This window comes from Saimiri boliviensis, chromosome 16, assembly GCF_048565385.1.
Source record: "Saimiri boliviensis isolate mSaiBol1 chromosome 16, mSaiBol1.pri, whole genome shotgun sequence".
In the NCBI taxonomy this organism is placed as follows: Eukaryota; Metazoa; Chordata; class Mammalia; order Primates; family Cebidae; genus Saimiri; species Saimiri boliviensis.
The window spans coordinates 4931960-4951917 of NC_133464.1; the positions used below are offsets into that span (position 1 = coordinate 4931960).

Here is a 19958-nt window from a genome sequence, read left to right on the forward strand (position 1 = left end):
ATGCTACACATACACTAAGCATCCGATACAGTCTTGTCCCTGTAGTCCAACAGCTTCTGATTTAATCACTGTATTAATTAAAAACCCAGAATAGACCAAAAGGAATTCTTCCTGTAACTAGCAATACATTTCAAACAAATGCTTTGCTTTTGAAACTGAGGAGGTCTAACTTTCCAGGTTAGGAATATGTGTTTTTTGTTTTGTTTTATTTTTATTTATTTTTTAACAAGAGCTTTTTTTCTTTGTCAGACTAACATAAAAGTGAAATATGAATAAACTTTACTTCTGTGAAGTTGGTTACTTGTCTTACAGTATAAAGTGTATCCTAGGTTACATCTTGAAGAAGCTGAAGAAACACTGTCTTTTCTGACTAGACAACAGGGAACTCATAAGTAAATATTCTCAGTGAATGAGCACATTTATTTCTTTTCTTTTAATTTTTTTTTCTCTTATATTTTCAGCTTCCTTTCAGGCAGGTGGAAAGTGTGGAGAAAATAGATTAATGCAATGAAATGGGATCCCTTTTCCATTAAAAAAATTAATGCTCTTTTTGAAAGTCCCAGTCGATGTTTCAGTTTAATACCATCCTCAGCTGTAATTTCAAGTATCCTGGCAAAAGCACAGACATAGAAGAAATGATGGCTGGGAGGGAATACTGATTTTTATTCCAGTCTCCTCTCATATGTGACCTGTACTTTTCAGTGGTCTGTCAGAGGGAACACTGCTTAGGTCTTGTGGTTACTGCCAATCACTCTCTTAGTGAAAGAATTATTCCAGATTCCCTTGTTTTCTTCTACAAACAAAAATTCTCCCTCTCTCTTTCACACACACATACATCTATCTCACAGATATATATATCTGTAAATATTCTTTAAAAGCAAAAGAATACAGTAAGAAAATCTTACTGTTATGTCATCCATGGACTACCACTATATAATTACTTATTTAAAATCTCAGCAATGATTCTGTTGACCTGACTTCAGTTACCTAGAGACTGAAGAAACACTGAAATATGTGAATCCATGTCACTGACTCTGGAGGGGTTGGCGGACATCACTTTTGGTTAGTAAATTCCTCCCTCTTCCTCCTTCCTCTTTTATCCAATCTTTTGGCACTGATGTGCATCACTGACAACTACAGACTGAGTAAGCTTCCTCCTTCAGATTGTTATTTAAAGTTCAAATTTCATTATTAGTTAAAAAGAAAGGGGGATAACAAAGAAAAAGATTGGGTGGCACAGACAATTAAATCATTACTCATCAATGCCAAAATTCTAGGTTCTTTGTTCTTTGTCATAGACAGATGAGTGTGCGAGTGTCAATCCAGTCTTCCCTCCCCGTTTGACTTAGACTGGGCCACTTTTGGACATATTCAGCAATTCTGAATCATCTGCTCATGTCATCTCTAAAGCCAAGCCCTCATCCTCTGACTCATCAATTATCATGTATTTTTACTCATAGATGTTCTCACTATAACTTTTTAAAGATGCAATTTATGTCTACTTTCCAGTAATCGTCTTGTTTTTTTACCAAAGCTTTTAGCTACCATTGTTTTTGCCACCTAGTACTTTTGGTGGTTTTACAACATGAAACTTCCAAATAATCCCCGGTGTCATGGACAACAGGATTTCTCATTGTTGCTCTAATCTGCCTTTCTCACTTTAAACCTCTTCTTCCTAAAATGAGTCAAGAATGGGACTCAGATGTTGTTTAAGGTATTAAACAAAATCTGGGACCCTCTTCTCCTGTTTCTGGTAAACATTTGCCCTGTAATTTTGTCTCAAGTTATTTCCCTTTTCTGCAGGTCTAGCTGTAGCTTTCATTGAACCCTAGGCTCTGCCATTTAAATGGATCACAGACTATAATAAAGTGTTTCCAATTATGAAGCTTTTACCAACAAATGAGGTTCAAAAGATAGTGACATTTTCACTGTATGGCACGTGAGAAGCAGAACAAAGAGAAACAGAAAGGTAGGGGGCTGAGTGAGACGTGAGTTACCAACTCTGCACAGAGAAATCAGCCTTAGTTCAATTTTGGCTTCTGTGACTCCTGCTATGGGTAAATATGACAAAATGCTTTAGTGACAAGGTCTGAGTCTGACACATGGGCAGACAGAATGGGGCTCATGAGCTTCTGCCATGATTGTAAAGGGAGGCTCTTAGATTGACTCTCACGTTGGCTGAGTGATGTTAAAACCAGTAAGTCATGAAGACTGACAAATTTCCAGGGAATACACTTAATGTCACGCCTTGCCAAACACATCAAAGGAATTTGTTTTTGCCAGGAAGACTCTGGTGGCTCCCTGCAATGACTCAGCTCATTTATTTCAAATCCTAAAGTGGTATTTTCGTAGCTTGTAGGTCACCAACCTGCCAGCCTTGTAATTTACACTGCTGGAGTACAAACCGACATCGCTGGGCAGCCGACTGTTCCTTCTTCTCATGCAGGAATGTATCAGCCAGCGGCTTATACCTGTGAAAAGCAGCAGACATAGAAAGCAATGACTGTGATTGTCAAGCACATAATCACATTCAACAGGGCTGTCTTTGATATGTGGTTTCTCAAAGGTTTCCCCGTCTTTCTTTATCCCAGGAATACCCAAATACCTGTCCACTGTGCATTTACTAGGCAATTGTAAATAATCCTTATCTTTTACAAAGAAAGTGGTTTTTACAATGAGTCGAATATATTTTCAGTCCTCTAATGTATGTGTAGCACTGTCATGGAGCGGTTCAAACCATTGAACCAAAGGAAATTTGAAGGAAATAAAAATTCATCTGTCAGCTATTTTTAAACATTTGGTATGCTCTTTAAAAATATACCTTTTAAAAGATTCAAGCATTATTTATGGCCACTGAGGAGTGAATTCAGATGTAACTAGAGTCCATAATAATGGAATACCAAAATATTCATTCAGAATACTTATTTGTGAGGTAGCATTGCTTCTTGTCTATATATTAGATATTGAATATTTAAAATATTCTAGGATATTATTTTGTAAAGTATCAGTGAGCAATTGACTTCCATTCCCTAGCTGAAATTCATGGCAATATAATAGTTTCCTATAGGCTTTTCAAAAATGACTTTGAAAATTATATCACCCATAAAAAAATCTATGTAAAATTCCCTTTGCACTTACAGTGTCTAACCTGAGATATAGGCAAGGCTGCAATGGAGGAGGAGGAAGAAGAGAAAAACAAAAAGGAAATGAGTAAAGATCCCTGCAGTTGCATCCTGCTGCCTTCTGTGTTTATGATTCTCATGTTGGGTTGCTCTGCAAGCTGAAGGAAACTCAGTGCCAAAGCTTAAGTCGTAAGTTTTCAGTTATTTTCTGTAGAATACCTTAGTGTTTCATCTAAAGTTCACCGCAGTAAATTTGGCATCTCCTAAAATGAGTTTGTTCGGTTTCCTTAGTGCAATTGAGGGAGGGAGTGTTTTGCCTACATGTATTTATTTACTTGCTTCCCTCTTAGCAAGCAGTGGGAGTATGGGACCCATCTCATGGACAGCCACACAGGAATCACATGCGAGTCTTATTTCGCCAGGGCTCACATGTGCAGCAGTACAGCCTGGTGTGAAACAGATGGGAAAACACACCTGTCATGGAGAGAATGTATCTCAAAATCCCTACATTCAAATCCTAACCCCCAATATGATGGTATTAAGAGGGGGGACCTTTGACAGGTGATTAAAGCACAAGGGAGGAGATTTCATGAATGGAATTGGTGCTTTAGATAAGGCTAACGAGAACAGGCTAGTTCCTTTCTATTAGGTCAGTGGAAATGTAATTGTGGTTTTCGCACTGTTGAAATTTGCCTTTTGATATTGGAATACATTCTTAAACAAATGTGGTTATGTTATCCACCATTTTAGTGTGCAAGCCTTGTTTTATGTTTTTTTGCTAATGACTTTTGACTTGCTCTTTGTTTTATATTTATTTTAGACTATGAGAATGATGTTAGATAAAAAGCGATTTTTTTTAGGTAAATTCGAGTGATTTCCTTATTTGGTTCAAAATGGGCCATGAAAGAGCAGAGACAACTCACAACCTCAGCAACGCATTTGGCCCAGGAGCTGCAAACAAACACAGTGCAGTGGCAGTTCAAGAAGTTTTGCAAAGGAGACGAGAGGCTTGAAGATGAAGAGTGTAGCCACTGACCGTTGGAAGCTGACGATGACTGAGAGCAATCATCGAAGCCGATCATCTTACAACTACATGAGAAGTTGCCAAAGAACTCAACATCAAACATTCTGGGGTCACCTGACATTTGAAGCAAATTGGAAAGGTGAAAAAGCTCAGAAAGTGGGTGGCTCATGAGCTAAGCGAGAATTAAAAGAAACTCATTTTGAAGCATTATTTTCTCTTATTCTATGCAGCAACAAGGAAACATTTCTTGATTGGATTATGATGTATGATGAAAGCGGATTCTATATGACAACTGGCGATGATCAGCTTAGTGGCTGGACCAAGAAGCAGCTCCAAAGCACTTCCCAAAGCCAAACTTGCATCAAAAAAAGGTCCTGGTCACTGTGGTCTGACCCACTACAGCTTTCTGAATCCCCAAGAAACCATCACACCTGAGAAGTACGCTCAGCAAATTGATGAGATGTGCTTGCAGCTGGCATTGGCCAACAGAAAGGGCACAGTTCTTCTTCACAACAACACCCGACCTCACGTCACACAACCAAATGTGGAAAGAACTGGGCTACGAGGTTTTGCCTCGTCACCAGAGTCACCTAATCTCCTGCCAACCATCTACCACTTCTTCAAGCACCTCGACAACTTTCTGCAGGGAAAGAGCTTCCACAAGTGGCAGGATGCAGAAAATGCTTTCCATCCAAGACTTTGTTGAATCTCAAAGCACAGAATTTTACATGGAGATAAACAAACTTATTTCTCATTGGAAAAAAAAAGTGTTGATTGTGATGGTTCCTATTTTGATTTAATAAAGATGTGTTTGAATTTAGTTATAATGATTTAACATTCAAAGCCCCAAACTGCAATTACTTTTGCCCTAACCTAATACCATGTGAGAACGCAGTTCATAGAGAGAACAAAAAGGCTCTCTCTGCAAACCAGAAACCGAGCATCCTCGTAATTTGCTGACACCCTGACCTTGGACTTCCCATCCTCCAGGACTATGAGAACTTTCTGTTGCTCATGTGCCACCTCATCTACGGTAATTTGGGATGGCAGCTTGAACTGACCAAGACAGCACCTAGTTACCTTCTCAGCGAAGACATTTCTTATTTCCGTTCTTAAATCCTCAGCATTCACACTGAAAAGTCAGTGTATGACTTTTTCTAGATTGAGAATCCTCATAATCTTGCTAGCCATAAACCAGAATGAATTCATCTATATCAGCAGCAACCCTTCCTTCTCATAGATGGATTTCTGCTCACGTATCAAAGTTACAATACAGTAAAGCATAAAAATACAAAAAGTGGTAAGTAACAGACTGAGACTGAAGTAACTGAGACTGAAATTGCAGCGCCAGAGGCAAGGGTATGAAAAATGTGGCTCAGTTTTTTGCTCACACTAAATGGACGTCAGTGATTTGTCAATGGGTGAAGTATTTGAGAATTGTTTTGCTTTTGATAGGTAACAAAAATGTAATTTCTTACACTGTATGTAATGAAGTTGGTATCTATGTGCTTTATTTTATTTTACTTTATTATTTTTATTGGGGTTTCTGCAGAAGAAGAAAATATTTCCCCTGTACAACAGAGCAGGGTAAATGGGTATAAAGGAGGATGCGTGGAGGGCTGGGAACTCAGAGTAAGCCGTGTGAAGGGCAGTGCATGTGGACCACCGAGAAGGTTATGGGCGTCCCCCTAGTGATTGTCACATGACATCAGTACCTCTGTTTTTTTTTTTTTTTTTTTTTTTTTTTAAACGTAGTTTCACTCATCTCCCAGGCTGGAGTACAATGGCACGATCTCAGCTCACTGCCACCTCCGCCTCTTGGGTTCAAGTGATTCTCCTGCCTCAGCCTCCCAAGTAGCTGGGATTACAGCTGCCCACCACCATGCCTGGCTAATTTTTGTATTTTCAGTAGAGACAGGGTTTCACTACGTTGGCCAGGCTAGTCTCGAACTCCTGACCTCAGGTGATCCACCCACCTCGGCCTCCCAAAGTGCTGGGATTGCAGGTGTGAGCCACTGTGCCCAGCTGACATTAGTACCTCTTAGGAGCAAACATGGGTTAAGCTGGATAAAGTCTGAGTAGTTAAAAGGTGACAAGTGATGTAATAGTACGATGTGTTCAGACAGGAAAGCAACTGAACTGGGGATCTGAAAACTGAGATTTAGTTCCCCACTTTGTAACCAGTTTGCGACGATGACCCCGGCAAGCCACCTAACAAGCAACACCCTGGTCTCCCTCAGAACTGCCTGTTTGCCTTTCTCCAGACAAGACACAAATTCTGTTCTGTGTTACAAACTCCGACCTCTCCTCAACGTGTGTGAGCTTGCCCCGGGTTGAGGGGCCATCTTTGTACATTTTACGGTGCCTCCTAGGTTGCCTTTGAATGTAGCAAGTTTAAATAACTGATGGCCAAGGCGTGGGGGTGTAGAGCGGGAGATGGGAAGTCACATTTCTTGAGCCCTGAATGAATGCAAAGGGCTTTTCGTGACCCTCGTGTGCTCCTCACAGACGCAGGACCTGGATGACAATCGTCTTTTGATAGTGAGACAGATAATGGTTGTAGATGTTCATTCACTTACCCAGGTTGACAGGGAGGCTGTTATGGGCTAAACTGTGCACGCCCCCCGAGTCCCCACCTCCCAAAGACAAGGGAATGTGATCTTTAGGGTCTTTGTAGAGTACTCAAGTTAAGACGAGATCACTGGGGTGGCCCTAATCCAATATGATTCATGTCCTGGAAAGAAGAGGGAAACGCCACGGGAGACACACAGCAGAGGGCCACGTGATGCCAGCAGACGTGTCAGTGACACAGCTGCAAGCCAAGGAACACTGAGGATCTATGAGCACCACGGTGGATGCCACCCCGAGTTTCAGAGGAAGCATGGTCCTGCTGGCAATTCAGTGTGAACTTCTCACCTCCAGAGCTGGGAGGAGAAATGCCTACTGCGTGAAGCCATCGAGTCTGTGGCACTTCGTTACAGCAGCTCTGGGACAGGCAGGAAAGGGATTAAGCTGGAATTGAACCCGGGACAATCTGACTCCAGGGCCAAGCTCTTCATTGCCACTGCTACAGTCTTGATGACAACTAACAAGCCCTAACCCTGGATGATTCTAGAGTGAAAAAGGATAAGATTTACCCTTAAAAAATTTAAAAAATAAAACTCAACAGTAACCATCATGATATCAGAGATGTAGGGATAAGAGACCTTGGTCTGCTGGCCTTCCGGTGCCCGGAGGCCCTTGAACAGTGAACTCATTCACACCCTCAGGAAAGCCACGTGTTTCTACCATTTAGCCAGAGTAATAACTGAAATGAAATCTCTCAAGTTATCTGCTTATTCCCTCTCATACTTGTCTCATTCTGGAACTTTGTTAATTCTAACCAAGACTTTAATTGATATAATTCAAGCATATGAATATAGTATTAACAAGTCAGAATGAAAAATCAGGCACCTGATGCTTTTTTTTTTTCATTTTATATTGTTCTTTTGACACTTCAAATGGTATAATTCTGACATTTCAACTAAAGCAAAAAATAATCTCAGACAGGATGAGATACTCTATGTTAGTGTTATGTAAAACATCTTGTCTTTTGGAGTGTGAGTGTTGTCTAAAGGTGGTGTCACAGGATGGAAAGAGAGGGTCGCCTTCCATTCCTGAACTAAAGCAAATTCCCCCAGTACCTTTGATCTGAGGCCATAAGGTAATCACGAGCCTAGAGCAGGACCTCAGTCCTGAGCACAGGAGCAACTGGAGAGTGACTTGTCTGCTTTCCCCAAACTCTCACAGCATCTGTCATCCAAGACAGACGGGTCACCTCAATCTACTGAAGACACGTATATTCAGGCTTCACTTGCTCTGTGTCTGAGGCAAATCAATGGACTGTAAAAAGTAAACATGAGCCAGATGCAGTGGCTCACGCCTGTAATCCCAGCACTTTGGGAGGCCAAGGCAGGCAGATCACCTGAGGTCGGGAGTTCCAGCCCAGCCTGGCCAACACGGTGACACCCCGTCTCTACTAAAAATAAAAAAAACTAGCCTGTTGTGGTGGCACGCGCCTATAGTCCCAGCTGCTCAGGAGGCTGAAGCAGGAGAATCACTTGAACCTGGGAGGCGGAGGTTGCAGTGAGCCGTGATGGAGCCACTGCACTCCAGCCTGGGTGATGAAGTGAGACTCCGTTTAAAAAAAAAAAAAAAAAAAAAAAAAAAAAAGAAGTAAACATGAACCTTTCTAGCCAGGCTGCTCTTCCTGTCTTACCCTGGTTTGGGATGAGGAGAACAACTGTTATCTAGTTTCATATCTAGAATCAAGGTTTGTGGCTCACTCAGATCAATCAGTCAATTCACCAGTATTGACTGAGCACAGTCTGTGCTGGGGATGCTCCTAGGTGCAGGGAATGTAGCTAGGAATAAGAAACCAGAGTCTTTTATGGCAGAGAGAGGTAGAATTAACACTTAAATAAGGGCTGGGTGCCGTGGCTCATGCCTGTTGTCCCAGCATCTTGGGAGGCTAAGGCAGGAGGGCTGCTTGAGGCCAAGAGTATGAGACAAATTTGGAGAACATAGCAAGATGCGATCTCTACAAAAAATTTAAAGAATTAACCAGGCATGGTGGCCAAACCTATTGTGCCAGCTACTCAAGAAGCTGAAGCTGGAGGATGGATTGAGACCAGAAAATTGAGGCTGCAGTGAGCTAGGATCACGTCACTGCACTCTAGCCTGGAGGACAGAGGCCCCAACTCTTAAAAAAATAAAGTAAATAAGGAAGTGTGCCAAATAAAATGAGAGATGTGGAGAAAGATAAGGCAGAAAAGCTTTCGCCATGAGCAGACGTCCGACACTGAGGGAGGATCCGGTGGCCTCTCTGGGGGAACGGTGGTCCCGGTGGAGAGGGGGTGGTGCAAGGCTGCTCTGGGGACCTCAAGGAGTCGAGTGTGGCTGGAGAAGAGGAAGGAGAGGAGCGGTGTAGGAGATGAGTGTGGAGAGGTCAATGCAAGGGGCTAGAATCAGAATCCTGCAGGTGACTGTCAGGACTTGGGCTCTGACTCTGATTCCCAGGAGTGAAGTTTCAGCACAGGAGCTCTGTCCCTTGACTTTAAAGAAAAGCATCATTGATGGTGCAAGGCTGAGGGGGGCTGGAGAGGACAGGGAAGAGCCAGGGCTGCCATCTGGAGGCCCTTCCTATAGTCCAGGTGAAAAGCACTAGACCAAAGCAATGGTCACAGAAGCATTAAAACTGTGTTGGGCTCTCCATGTACTTGGGTAGACCAATCGTTATCTTTCTGCTCCTCTCCCTCCTCCCACCCTCCATCCTCAAGTTAGTGTCCATTGTTCTCTTCTTTATGTTCATGAGTTCTTACGGTTTAACTTCCAGTTATAAGTGAGAACACGTGGTATTTGGTTTTCTGTTCCTGCGCTGGTTTGCAAAGGATAATGGCCTCCAGCTCCATCCACGTTCCCACAAATGACATGATCTCATTCTTTTTTATGGCTGCATAGTACTCCATGGTGTATATGTACCACATTTTCTTTATCCAATCTGTCACTGATGGGCATTTAGGTGGATTTTAAAACATAGTGAATTTTGGCCAGGCACAGTGGCTCATGCCTGTAATCCCAGCACTTTGGGAGGCAGAGGTGGGTGGATCATGAGGTCAAGAGATCAAGACCATCCTGGCTAACATGGTGAAACCCTGTCTCTACTAAAAATACAAAAAAAAAAAAAAAAAAATACAAAATTAGCTGGCCATGGTGGCGTGTGCCTGTAATCCCAGCTACTCAGGAGGCTGAGGCAGGAGAATTGCTTGAACCAGGAAGTCAGAGGTTACTGTAAGTAGAGATTGCACCACTGCACTTCAGCCTGCTGAGAGAGCAAGATTCCGTCTCAAATAAAATAAAATAAAATAAAATAATGTAGTGAATTTTACTTGACTACTTACAAAAGATTATCAGGAAATGGAAGAATCATTTTCTTAGAAAAATACAATACAATACAATACAAGCTAACGTTTATTAACCTGAGATGCAGTTTCTCTGAAAATGTTTCTATTTGTCAAATATTGGCTTTACCTCTTCACTCTCAAGGAAAATTTTTTATGAAAGTAAAACCTGGCCAGACATGGTGGTTCATGCCTGTAATCCCAGCACTTTGGGAGGCCAAGGTGGGCGGATCACAAGGTCAGGAGATTGAGACCAGCCTGGCCAACATGATGAAACCCATCTCTACTAAAAATACAAAACAGCCGGGCATGGTGGTGCATGCCTGTAGTCCCAGCTACTTGGGAGGTGGAGGCAGGAGAAACACTTGAACCTGGAAGGTTACAGTGAGCTGAGATAGCGCCACTGCACTTCAGCCTGGTGACAGAACTAGACTCTGTCTAAAAAAAAAAAGAAACAAAAACAAAACAGAAAACATAAAACTTATACTGTTTCAGTATCCTGAAACCCCTTAAAAATTTAATTTATGTATTGAACACTTACTATGAGCAAAGTATTCTTCCAAGAAATGCCAAGATCACTAAGACATGTAAAGCAATGTTCTAATTTTACTGCATATGGTCACATATAAAGCAAGACTTTTTTGGGTCAAAATTATACCTCAGGAAAGATGTGTTTTTCTTATTTCAAGACATTATACTATTTAATCCAATTACTTCATTCTGAACAAGAAAATAATCTTTGGAGAGAACCATTAACCTCCTGCTCTTCCAGAAACAGATTGGATAATCAGTGAAAAGAGAAAAAGTGAAGGAGAAAACTGGAATGTCATAGGAGCTACCTACTGCAGGACCCACGGCGAAAGAGTGTTGAAGGGGAGGGGAAAGGGGGACCGGGCAAGACAGGACTGGATAGGAGCTGCCTGATTTCAGAGCAGCCAAGGGAAGGCAGCATTGGAAACGTGGTTGGCAGTGCTGAACATCATAGAGGAAGAGATGCGGCTGCACACAGCGGGGCTGTAGGGTTTGGTGACTGTGACGTCAGTGGCAACGTCATTCATGGGAGAAACTAGATTACGATGGCATCAAGACCTTAGCAGCTGGTGGTTCATAACATCGATCAAAGAAAAGACCTAAAGATCTTCCACCTCTGATATCCACAGATGCTGGAGAGGGTGTGGAGAAATAGGAACACTTTTACACTGTTGGTGGGAGTGTAAATTAGTTCAACCATTGTGGAAGACAGTGTGGCGATTCCTCAATGACCTAAAAATAGAAATCCCATTTGACCCAGCGATCCCATTACTGGGTATATATCCAAAGGATTATAAATCGTTCTACTGTAAGGACACATGCACATGAATGTTCATTGAAGCACAGTTTACAATAGCAAAGACCTGGAACCAACCCAAATAACCATCGATGATAGACTGGACAGGGAAAATGTAGTACATATACACCATGGAATATTACGCAGCCATCAAAAACGATTAATTCATGTCCTTTGTAGGGACATGGGTGAACCTGGAAACCATCATTCTCAGCAAACTGACGCAAGAACAGAAAATCAAACACCACATGTTCTCACTCATAGGTAGGTGTTGAACAATGAGAACACATGGACACAGGGAGGGGAGCACTACACGCTGGGGTTCATTGGGGGGAAACTGGGGAGGGACAGGGGATGGGGAGTTGGGGAGAGATAGCATGGGGAGAAATGACAGATATAGCAGAGGGGAAGGAAGGCAGCAAATCACACTGCCATGTGTGTACCTATGCAACAATCTTGCATGTTCTTCACATGTACCCCCAAACCTAAAATGCAATTTAAAAAAAAGAAAAAGAAAAGACCAATAGCTGGAGAGTGAAATAGAATCAATGAGTGCTTTTTTGTTTTTCAGAGGCAAGGAAAAACTGATTAAGCTGACAGGCAGCAACATTTTTAGAAATACACACAATGTCTATATTCTATCCATATTTATTTTTGTATATTTCCATTTTTCACCAGATTATCTTATTTATAAATTTTAGCTCTGATAGAATGAGGATGTACTTTCTTCTGGGACCACTCCTGGGCATTTTTTCTGGGGGCACTGCATGGTCTCTGTACCTGCCGTGCACACCACAAACGTGGCTGTCTGCCCACGGCTACATATGGAGCATCTCCCCATTCTGTGAACTTAGATTCGTATTCCTGCTCTCACAGTAAACACAGAGCAGGTGCGGAAGGGTGATTTCTAGCTATTTGGGGCTAATTTCCAGCATTCAGAAGGCAGCATGGTGGGTTGAACACAACAGCTGCCTAGCAACAAGACTGACATACATCATGAAAACAGAGAGAAGTATGAAGAAAAAGGAGTACAAGTGGGCTTGAGAGAGAGATAAAACCTGCTGCAATGTGGAGAGCCGGGGAGGATAAGAAAGAGAAATGGGACAGGGAGGGGCGGGAATTGCAGGAGAGCTTTTCCACTAAAGAGGGAGGATTGGTGTGGTTTTTTTTCTTTTAAGGAAAAGGATATAAAAGCAGAGACAAAGTTGTCAAAAACATCCTAGTTCACACAGAAATCTATTTTGTTCTCTACACGTGCACATTCTTTCCCTCTTCCCCATGACTGACAGGAAATACCCAACCCATCACTGCAGCTGAGCTCTGTCCATCCCACTGTGGGTCTCCTCTGCTGTCCCGCAGCCTCCCTAGGCCCACACTACAGGAAAGCACATGGAGCCTTTCACCACACATGCCTGCCCACCTCTTATCGCCTTCTGCCCCTTTGGAAGGGTCCCCTGGATCAGGACGAGTCACATCACCTCCCATCTCCCCACAATCCCTGGCACTTGCCCTGCTGTTGAACTGGAGCCTGGTAGCTGACATGTGGATGCACAGCCACAGAGTGCACCTGTCCTCTCCCTCATGACCCGCCCTGCGTATTTACAGGAAAGATGGAAGGGGACATCAGCTATATCTTGCAATGGCTTTTGAACCTTCTGGAGTGCTGAGGCTTTGAATTTGGTCTTGAGTTTATTTTCACTTCTACAGGGACCCATATGAGGCTTAGTTCTCACCATGGTCTGCACACGGCTCTGCCGAGGCAGGAAGAAGTCTGCATTATTACCACAACAATGCCAGGCCTACTGCTTCTGGGACTGGCCAACACGGATTTCCCTTCTACTTCCAAACGAGGGAGAACAGGCTGCTATCATCTTTTAGAAACACAGATGCACCATTCAAATGAAGACATCATGATGCTTCACATTGCTGCAAATGTTATTTCCTATGCAATTCTTGGCTCAAGATCCTCCTTGGAACCTTAGGGAAGGGCCAGCCTGCAGCCCCAGGAGGTCTCTCTTGCAGTCTCGGGGACTGGCATGGTAAGAGACTTCCCTAGACTCTGTGTACAACATTCTGGAGTTGAAAATGGAGCATGAGGGAGAAAAAGAAGGGAGGGAGGAACAGAGAAACAGGAAAACAAAGGAAGATTTATAGAGTGCCCATAAATTCCAGGTGTGATAAGAGACGATGCCACATCATAACTGATTTCTCACAACTCCAGAATGACATTTAAAGACATTATGTGATAAAACAGAATCAGTTTATTGCAAAGCTAGCATCTTAATCTGGGCTGTAGGATCTTGAGTCAAATGTAGTTTCTAAATCAATATGAGAGATGGGACGATAGACATTCGTCCCTCTTGTTCTGAGCTTGAAAGGATAAAGGCAACCAACATACAGAAAAATGTATAAATGAATCATATTAATAATACAGAAAATGGCCGGACATGGTAGCTCACACCTGCAAACCCAGCACTTCGGGAGGTGGAGGCAGGCAGATCGCCTGAGGTCAGGAGTTCGAGCCCAGCCTGGCCAAAAATGACAAAACCCCATCTCTACCAAAAATACGAAAATTAGCCAGGTGTGGTGGTGGGTGCCTGTAAACCCAGCTACTTAGGAGGCTGAGGCAGGAGAATCACTTGAACCCAGGAGGCAGAGGTTGCAGTGAGCCCAAATCATGCCACTGCACTCCAGCCTGGGAGACAGGGTGAGACTCTGTCTCAAAAACAATAATAACAATAATATAGAAAATGAAAAAGGCAAGATTCCATACTATTTCATTAAATTTTATGAGAGATTTTGCCTTAAATTCCAAGTCTTCTATATCAGGGTCATATTCCCCCATGCTCTCTGTCTCTGTCTCTCTCTCTCTGTGGTGGTGGTTATTTTTGTTACTATATTTTAAAGTCCTCATGGCCATATTTATTAGGAATTAATCTCTTAAGGTTCTAAAACAGCGTCTGCAATGAGACTCAGTTTCTGACTTCCGCAACGCTGTTGGCTTACACACAGAGGAAGGGAGAGCAGTGGGCCTGGAGGAGAGAGGGGATGCCCGCCTGCGGAGGTGGTCTCAGGACCACCAGAGACCCTCGGCAGGGCAGTTCACCAGCGTCTGGAAATGACCAGACTGGCTGCTGTGCCAGCTCCGCACCTGTGGTTCTGCCTGAAGCTCTGTGTCTTCTGGTGCAGTGCGGAAGGGCAGCCTGTGGCGGGGCCGAGTGGAAGGGCTGTGGCCCGCTGAGCTCACGTCCACCGCAGCCACTGCTCGCAGGCACGGGCAACACCGCCTTCATCCCAGGGATTCATCCATGTACTTTAAGTCATTAAGCCAGGGGGCCTCTCCTCCCAGACAGTATGGGAGTTGAATAATAAAAAAGAATGCTGAATTATACTGCAGCTTCTGGGATTAGGCAACACCAGAAAGCAGATAAAAAATGAATTCAGAGCATCTGCTAAGAATTTACATGACAATACTCTCAAGTTCTCTTACTCAAAGCTGGTCCCACCATTTCATTTTAATTGTGCCATATAACAACATTGTATTTATTCAGTAAGTGGATGAAAGTGAAACACTAAATCCGAAATGTCTCAGCATGAAACACACACCAAGTTCCATTACCTGAGCAGCCTTTCCCGCTCGTGATGTTTATTTTAGCCAGGTTTCTACTTGCTTCCAGTATAGCCCTGGATACTTTTCTGCACGGACTCCCTACCTGTGCATACCTAATACTCAGAGCCATCTACCAAAGGGAACATTTAATTTAAAACTGTGCCCTCTTGGAGAACGTTGACTTCGATGGTGCTGAAATAATGGTCGGAGGCAGAGGAAGTAACCACACTGTTCTCTAATTTGATCACACATCTCAGAAGGACATGGAGCCCAGCCTGTTCTGTACAATCAAATCAATATCTTTATTCTTCATGCATTTTATAATTCACTGGCTGGGCCACGGCTTGTATTTCTCAGCTACAAGAACAGCTTGTTTCGTTAAACTGAAAAGAACAGATGTTCATTTGTTGTTTAAGCCTAAATAAAAGACCTGTTTAAGCTCTGAGGTTTAAGTAAAATTATCCCATTCCTAAAGCAATTTGCTCCTTAATCAAATATGCACCAAGGTCAGTCTGACCTCCTATCTTGGAGTAGGGACAGAAAACTAAACAGGTAGATTTACTTGTTGGAGATACTTGTTATTCCAGTGTTTTTCTCCCCTGATTGAAGAGAGAAGGCTATACTTGAAAATGGCTAACAAGCATTGCAGAGGTTTTTGTTTGTTTGTTTGTTTTTGTTTGTTTTTTGAGAAGGAGTCTCACTTTTGTCACTCAGGCTGGAGTGCAATGGCACAATCATGGCTCACTGCAACCTCCACTTCCTGGATTCAAGCAATTCTCCTGCCTCAGCCTCCCAAGTAGCTGGGATTACAGGCCCTGCCATCATCCTGGCTAATTATTGTATTTTTAGTAGAGACAGGGTTTTGCCATGTTGGCCAGGCTGATCTCAAACTCCTGACCTCAAGTGATCTGCCTGTCTGAGCCTCCCGAACTGCTGGGATTACAGGTATAAGCCACAAATACCTGGCCGGCATTGTGTAAGTTTGTGGCTAATGCCAATAATTTTATTATTTAAACAAGTTTATGCCTATTTCAGATATTGAGTTACCCACTACCATATGAATCTGCTGTTCAGAGTATCATTGCCAGTGCAATTGATTAGCAAATCATTGAGCAGTTAAGATTGAAATTATAATTATCTACAAAGGAGCAGCCCGGTGCTGAGACTACATGACTCTGTTTATACAGCAAGGCACTTTCCTCTGCACATCTCCTTTGGAAAGTGTGGCTAGGTTCAATTAAGACCTAGGGTTTGGCATCTGAACTGAATTGTGTTTGTTAATTTGGAAAAGTATTACTTTAAAAATACAGCCGATCAATATTTATTATAAAGACAAACATTGGCCAGTGAGATAGTAAACATTAGTAGCAGTGAATTTTAATGTCATTTGACTGTGTTAGGCCATATTGAGTCAAGAACTGCAATAGACATGTACATTTTCAGAACATATCATCGTAATGATCAATTTAATATAAATGATGGAATTCCTATTTCTCTTCAGTGGGACACTTTAAATACAGGTATGTTGCTTTTGAGTAATGTAACAAAGATGACTGGGTAATAGAGATGGGTAATTAACAACATTAAGAATTAGAGTCCCAGCTGGGCGCGGTGGCTCACACCTATAATCCCAGCACTTAGGGAGGCCAAGGCGGGTGGATCACAAGGTCAAGAGTTTGAGACCATCCTGGCCAACTCGACGAAACCCCGTCTCCAATGAAAATACAAAAAAAATTAGCTGGGCATGGTGGCATGTGCCTGTAGTCCCAGCTACTCAGGAGGCTGAGACAGGAAAATTGTTTGAACCCTGGGGGCAGAGGTTGCAATGAGCTGAGATCGTGCTGTTGTACTCCAGCCTGGCAACAGAGCAAGACTCCATCTCAAAAAAAAGAATAGAGTCCTGGACACATGTTCAGAGGGGAAAATAATTTGTGCACCAAATTGTTATGTTGTATCTTGATTACTTATTTCCACTATTTGTAAATATTGGATGGACAAATCCAAATGATAAGAAAAAAAATGCATGCATGACATTTGAAATGTGGAAATTTAAGTATATTATCATTCACCGATAGGCACTAATAATGGTAATAAAGATCTAAATTTAAAAAAAGTTATGATTAAAATTAGAATTAGCTAGAACCCTAAAGAAATTAATATTATACGAAACAGTTAATCTCTTAATATTCACTAATATATCACATGCCTTTGACACAATACATATTTCAAAGGCTGGGTCCCATGTATACTTTCTACCTGGAATTCACCTCTTTTGACAATTACCCCATTAAGACAAACACATATGCAACCTTGTGCTTGGTCCTGGGGAAACGACAGTGAAGCAGAGAATCCTGCCTTGGAGCATCCTCTGAACAGAATGCTGGGCATTGTCCAGTGGCCCTCTGATAACTACCTAATTCTACAGAGGTGTGACATTCCATTGCTTTTGAGAAGGTTATTTTACAGCTCTGTGTAAATAGAAAACTTCTATCAACGCAAATAATTCTTTTCCAAAGCAGCACAACTGATGTCTATCTTGGGCAGCACAGATAAATTTTGTCAGCAGAAAATACAAACCTCTATAAATCTATTTTTCACTTGAACTGGTTTTAACATATTTTCTCTAGTCTCTTCTGTAAACAGAGAATGCAGTTGGGGCACACCACCTTATCAAAGCATCCCATGTCAAGATAGCTAACATGTTACAGGTCACATTGAATAACCATATTTCAAGGTTTCTCTCCATCACACAGTTCTGTTTCCATAGTGTATGGATCTGCTGACCTCTCCCTCATTGAAACCACCTGTCACTGACTGTCATCGGTGATGACTCTTCCCTCACCTGCCTCATGCATTCTCAGTAGCCCTTACAGACCCTGCTCTGTCCACACCCCAGTGAATGTGCATGTCTCAGCACTTGCATCTTGGTTATGCTGGCATGTCTTTCTTCAGCAATTACAAACACATTCAAGGTTAAAACTATCATTTAGGAATGAATGACTTAAAAATGTTATGCACCTAAATGACCTAAATGCAATCCTCCCTTTCTTGACCTTCACACCTATGTGTTGAATTTCCTTCTGGACAGTACAGCTTCCACGTCCCAAGGAGATCCCCAATCATTCGCTGCTATTCCCTGGGGTCTGCCCTCTCCCCACCTCCCTGCCTGCAGACCTGGGCTCTGCCAACACTGGCTCAGTAGGTTGTGATCCTTCCACATCCTAAACACCTCTAAAGTTTATGTCATCTTCTTCAGCTCAATAAAGTTTTCTCCCTACAATCTCAACTAAATCTTTCTCAATTACTATCATCAATAGTGTCCAAAATACAACTCTCACACCCTCTCTAGTTAATTTGTGGCATGGTCTTGCTTATTATCCTGCAGCGACACCTCACCTCCTGCATCCAGTCCTAGTTTTTAGTTTGGCACCAGGAGCCTTCATGAGGCAGTCCTTGCTGTATCTTTCTCCAGTTCAATATCTTCCTGCCCACTGAGATCTGCTCTCCCACAAGATGAACCTGCCAAATTCACACGCTCCCTCAGAGTTGCGCTTCTGCATCTGCTTGTGTGGACAACCCTTTCTGGCTAATTTTAAGTGGCTTCAAGACTCAATTTCATGTCAGCTACTGAAGGATGTCCTATAAAGGTCTCCCCATAACCCCACACTGACTGGTCTAAGATGCTGCTTTTCTGGGTTCCCTTCTCCTTCATTACTCCAAATGGTTATTTTTCTGTCTTCCCTGGCTTTGGAGGTAGGGATTTTTTTTGTACATTCCAAATTTTTATTCCCACAGTGACCCTCAGTATCTAACATGTTGCAAACATTCACAATCTATTGCTGAGTGAACAAAAACAGGAAAGAAGGGATGGAAGGAGAAACGAGAAGAGGCAGGAGAAAAAATTTTAATTCTTAAATATTGTTTACTTCTTAACATAATTAATAGTGTTTATATATATGTATACTTATAAAGTAAGTATACTTAAATATGATTTACTATTATTCTAATAATAGCTCATGGATGTGATCATGCTAATGACCGTCCTGTTAAACATATATATATAAACCAGTGATCTGTAGCACCCAGCCTGTTTCATTAGCCATCAATGTAAAAGTGCAAATTCATAGCCATTCATGTCTTATTTTCATTTATAATTATATTGAAGGGTACCGACAATGTAACTTTAAGTGGCACCTGGCCACCACCTCTGAGGTCAAAGTCATCATCAGGTCTGTCATCGACCTGCCCTTTCACATTGAGGAGGTGGCATTTGTCCTGGTGCCATCGATCCCCTGCCTCAGGAACAGATGCAGTCATTAGGATGAACTGGTAGTGCCATCATTGCTTCTCTAGGCTTCTACACGATTGTTATCTCATCATTCTCTTTTCCTCTTATTCATCTGGATTATTTTAAAAAATTCATAAGTACCCAAGTTTTCTTTAGATGTGTCTTCTTTTACACTTTTAGATTGGATGGTATTAAAAGAAGCCTATGACAATTTGCTTAACATCAATTTTAAACATCCAAAATGCATTTAGAAACAGGAACTGCTGAGTGGATTAACTTCAGTAAAAATGACAAAATGGATCAACTTTAAGCCTATGTTTATACATAATGCATTATATATGTGTTGTAATAGAGAGATACATACTGCATATGACCACAGATCTATATTATGGAATAGAAATAGATGCAAGCTATGACTTCACAAAAGCTTCATTCCTAGACACTCCATCTCTTTCACAGACTGTTGCAAATATTTGGTATGAGGCTGGTGCCCTTGAAAACTCTCTCACGATGTCAGGATTGCCACCCACCATGTGTAATTATCTTTAGATAATTACACACACTTTAGAGATTTGCAAGGATTTACCTGACCTTATAAACATGGAAGCACTGTGCCTTGCTCACCTACGGGATTATTGGAAATGTTTC

At 42.1% G+C, this 19958-nt stretch overlaps 1 protein-coding gene across 4 annotated transcripts in view; it reads right to left on the bottom strand.

The window, feature by feature from the left end:
* MYO16 (myosin XVI) overlaps positions 1-19958 on the bottom strand; it is a 695568-nt gene that overhangs the window by 110279 nt on the left and 565331 nt on the right. For all 4 annotated transcript variants that reach the window (XM_074387449.1, XM_074387448.1, XM_074387447.1 and 1 more), the window contains one exon: positions 2369-2471. In XM_074387449.1, the coding sequence (XP_074243550.1) occupies positions 2369-2471 (103 nt within the window). The remainder of the gene's footprint in view (positions 1-2368; positions 2472-19958) is intronic.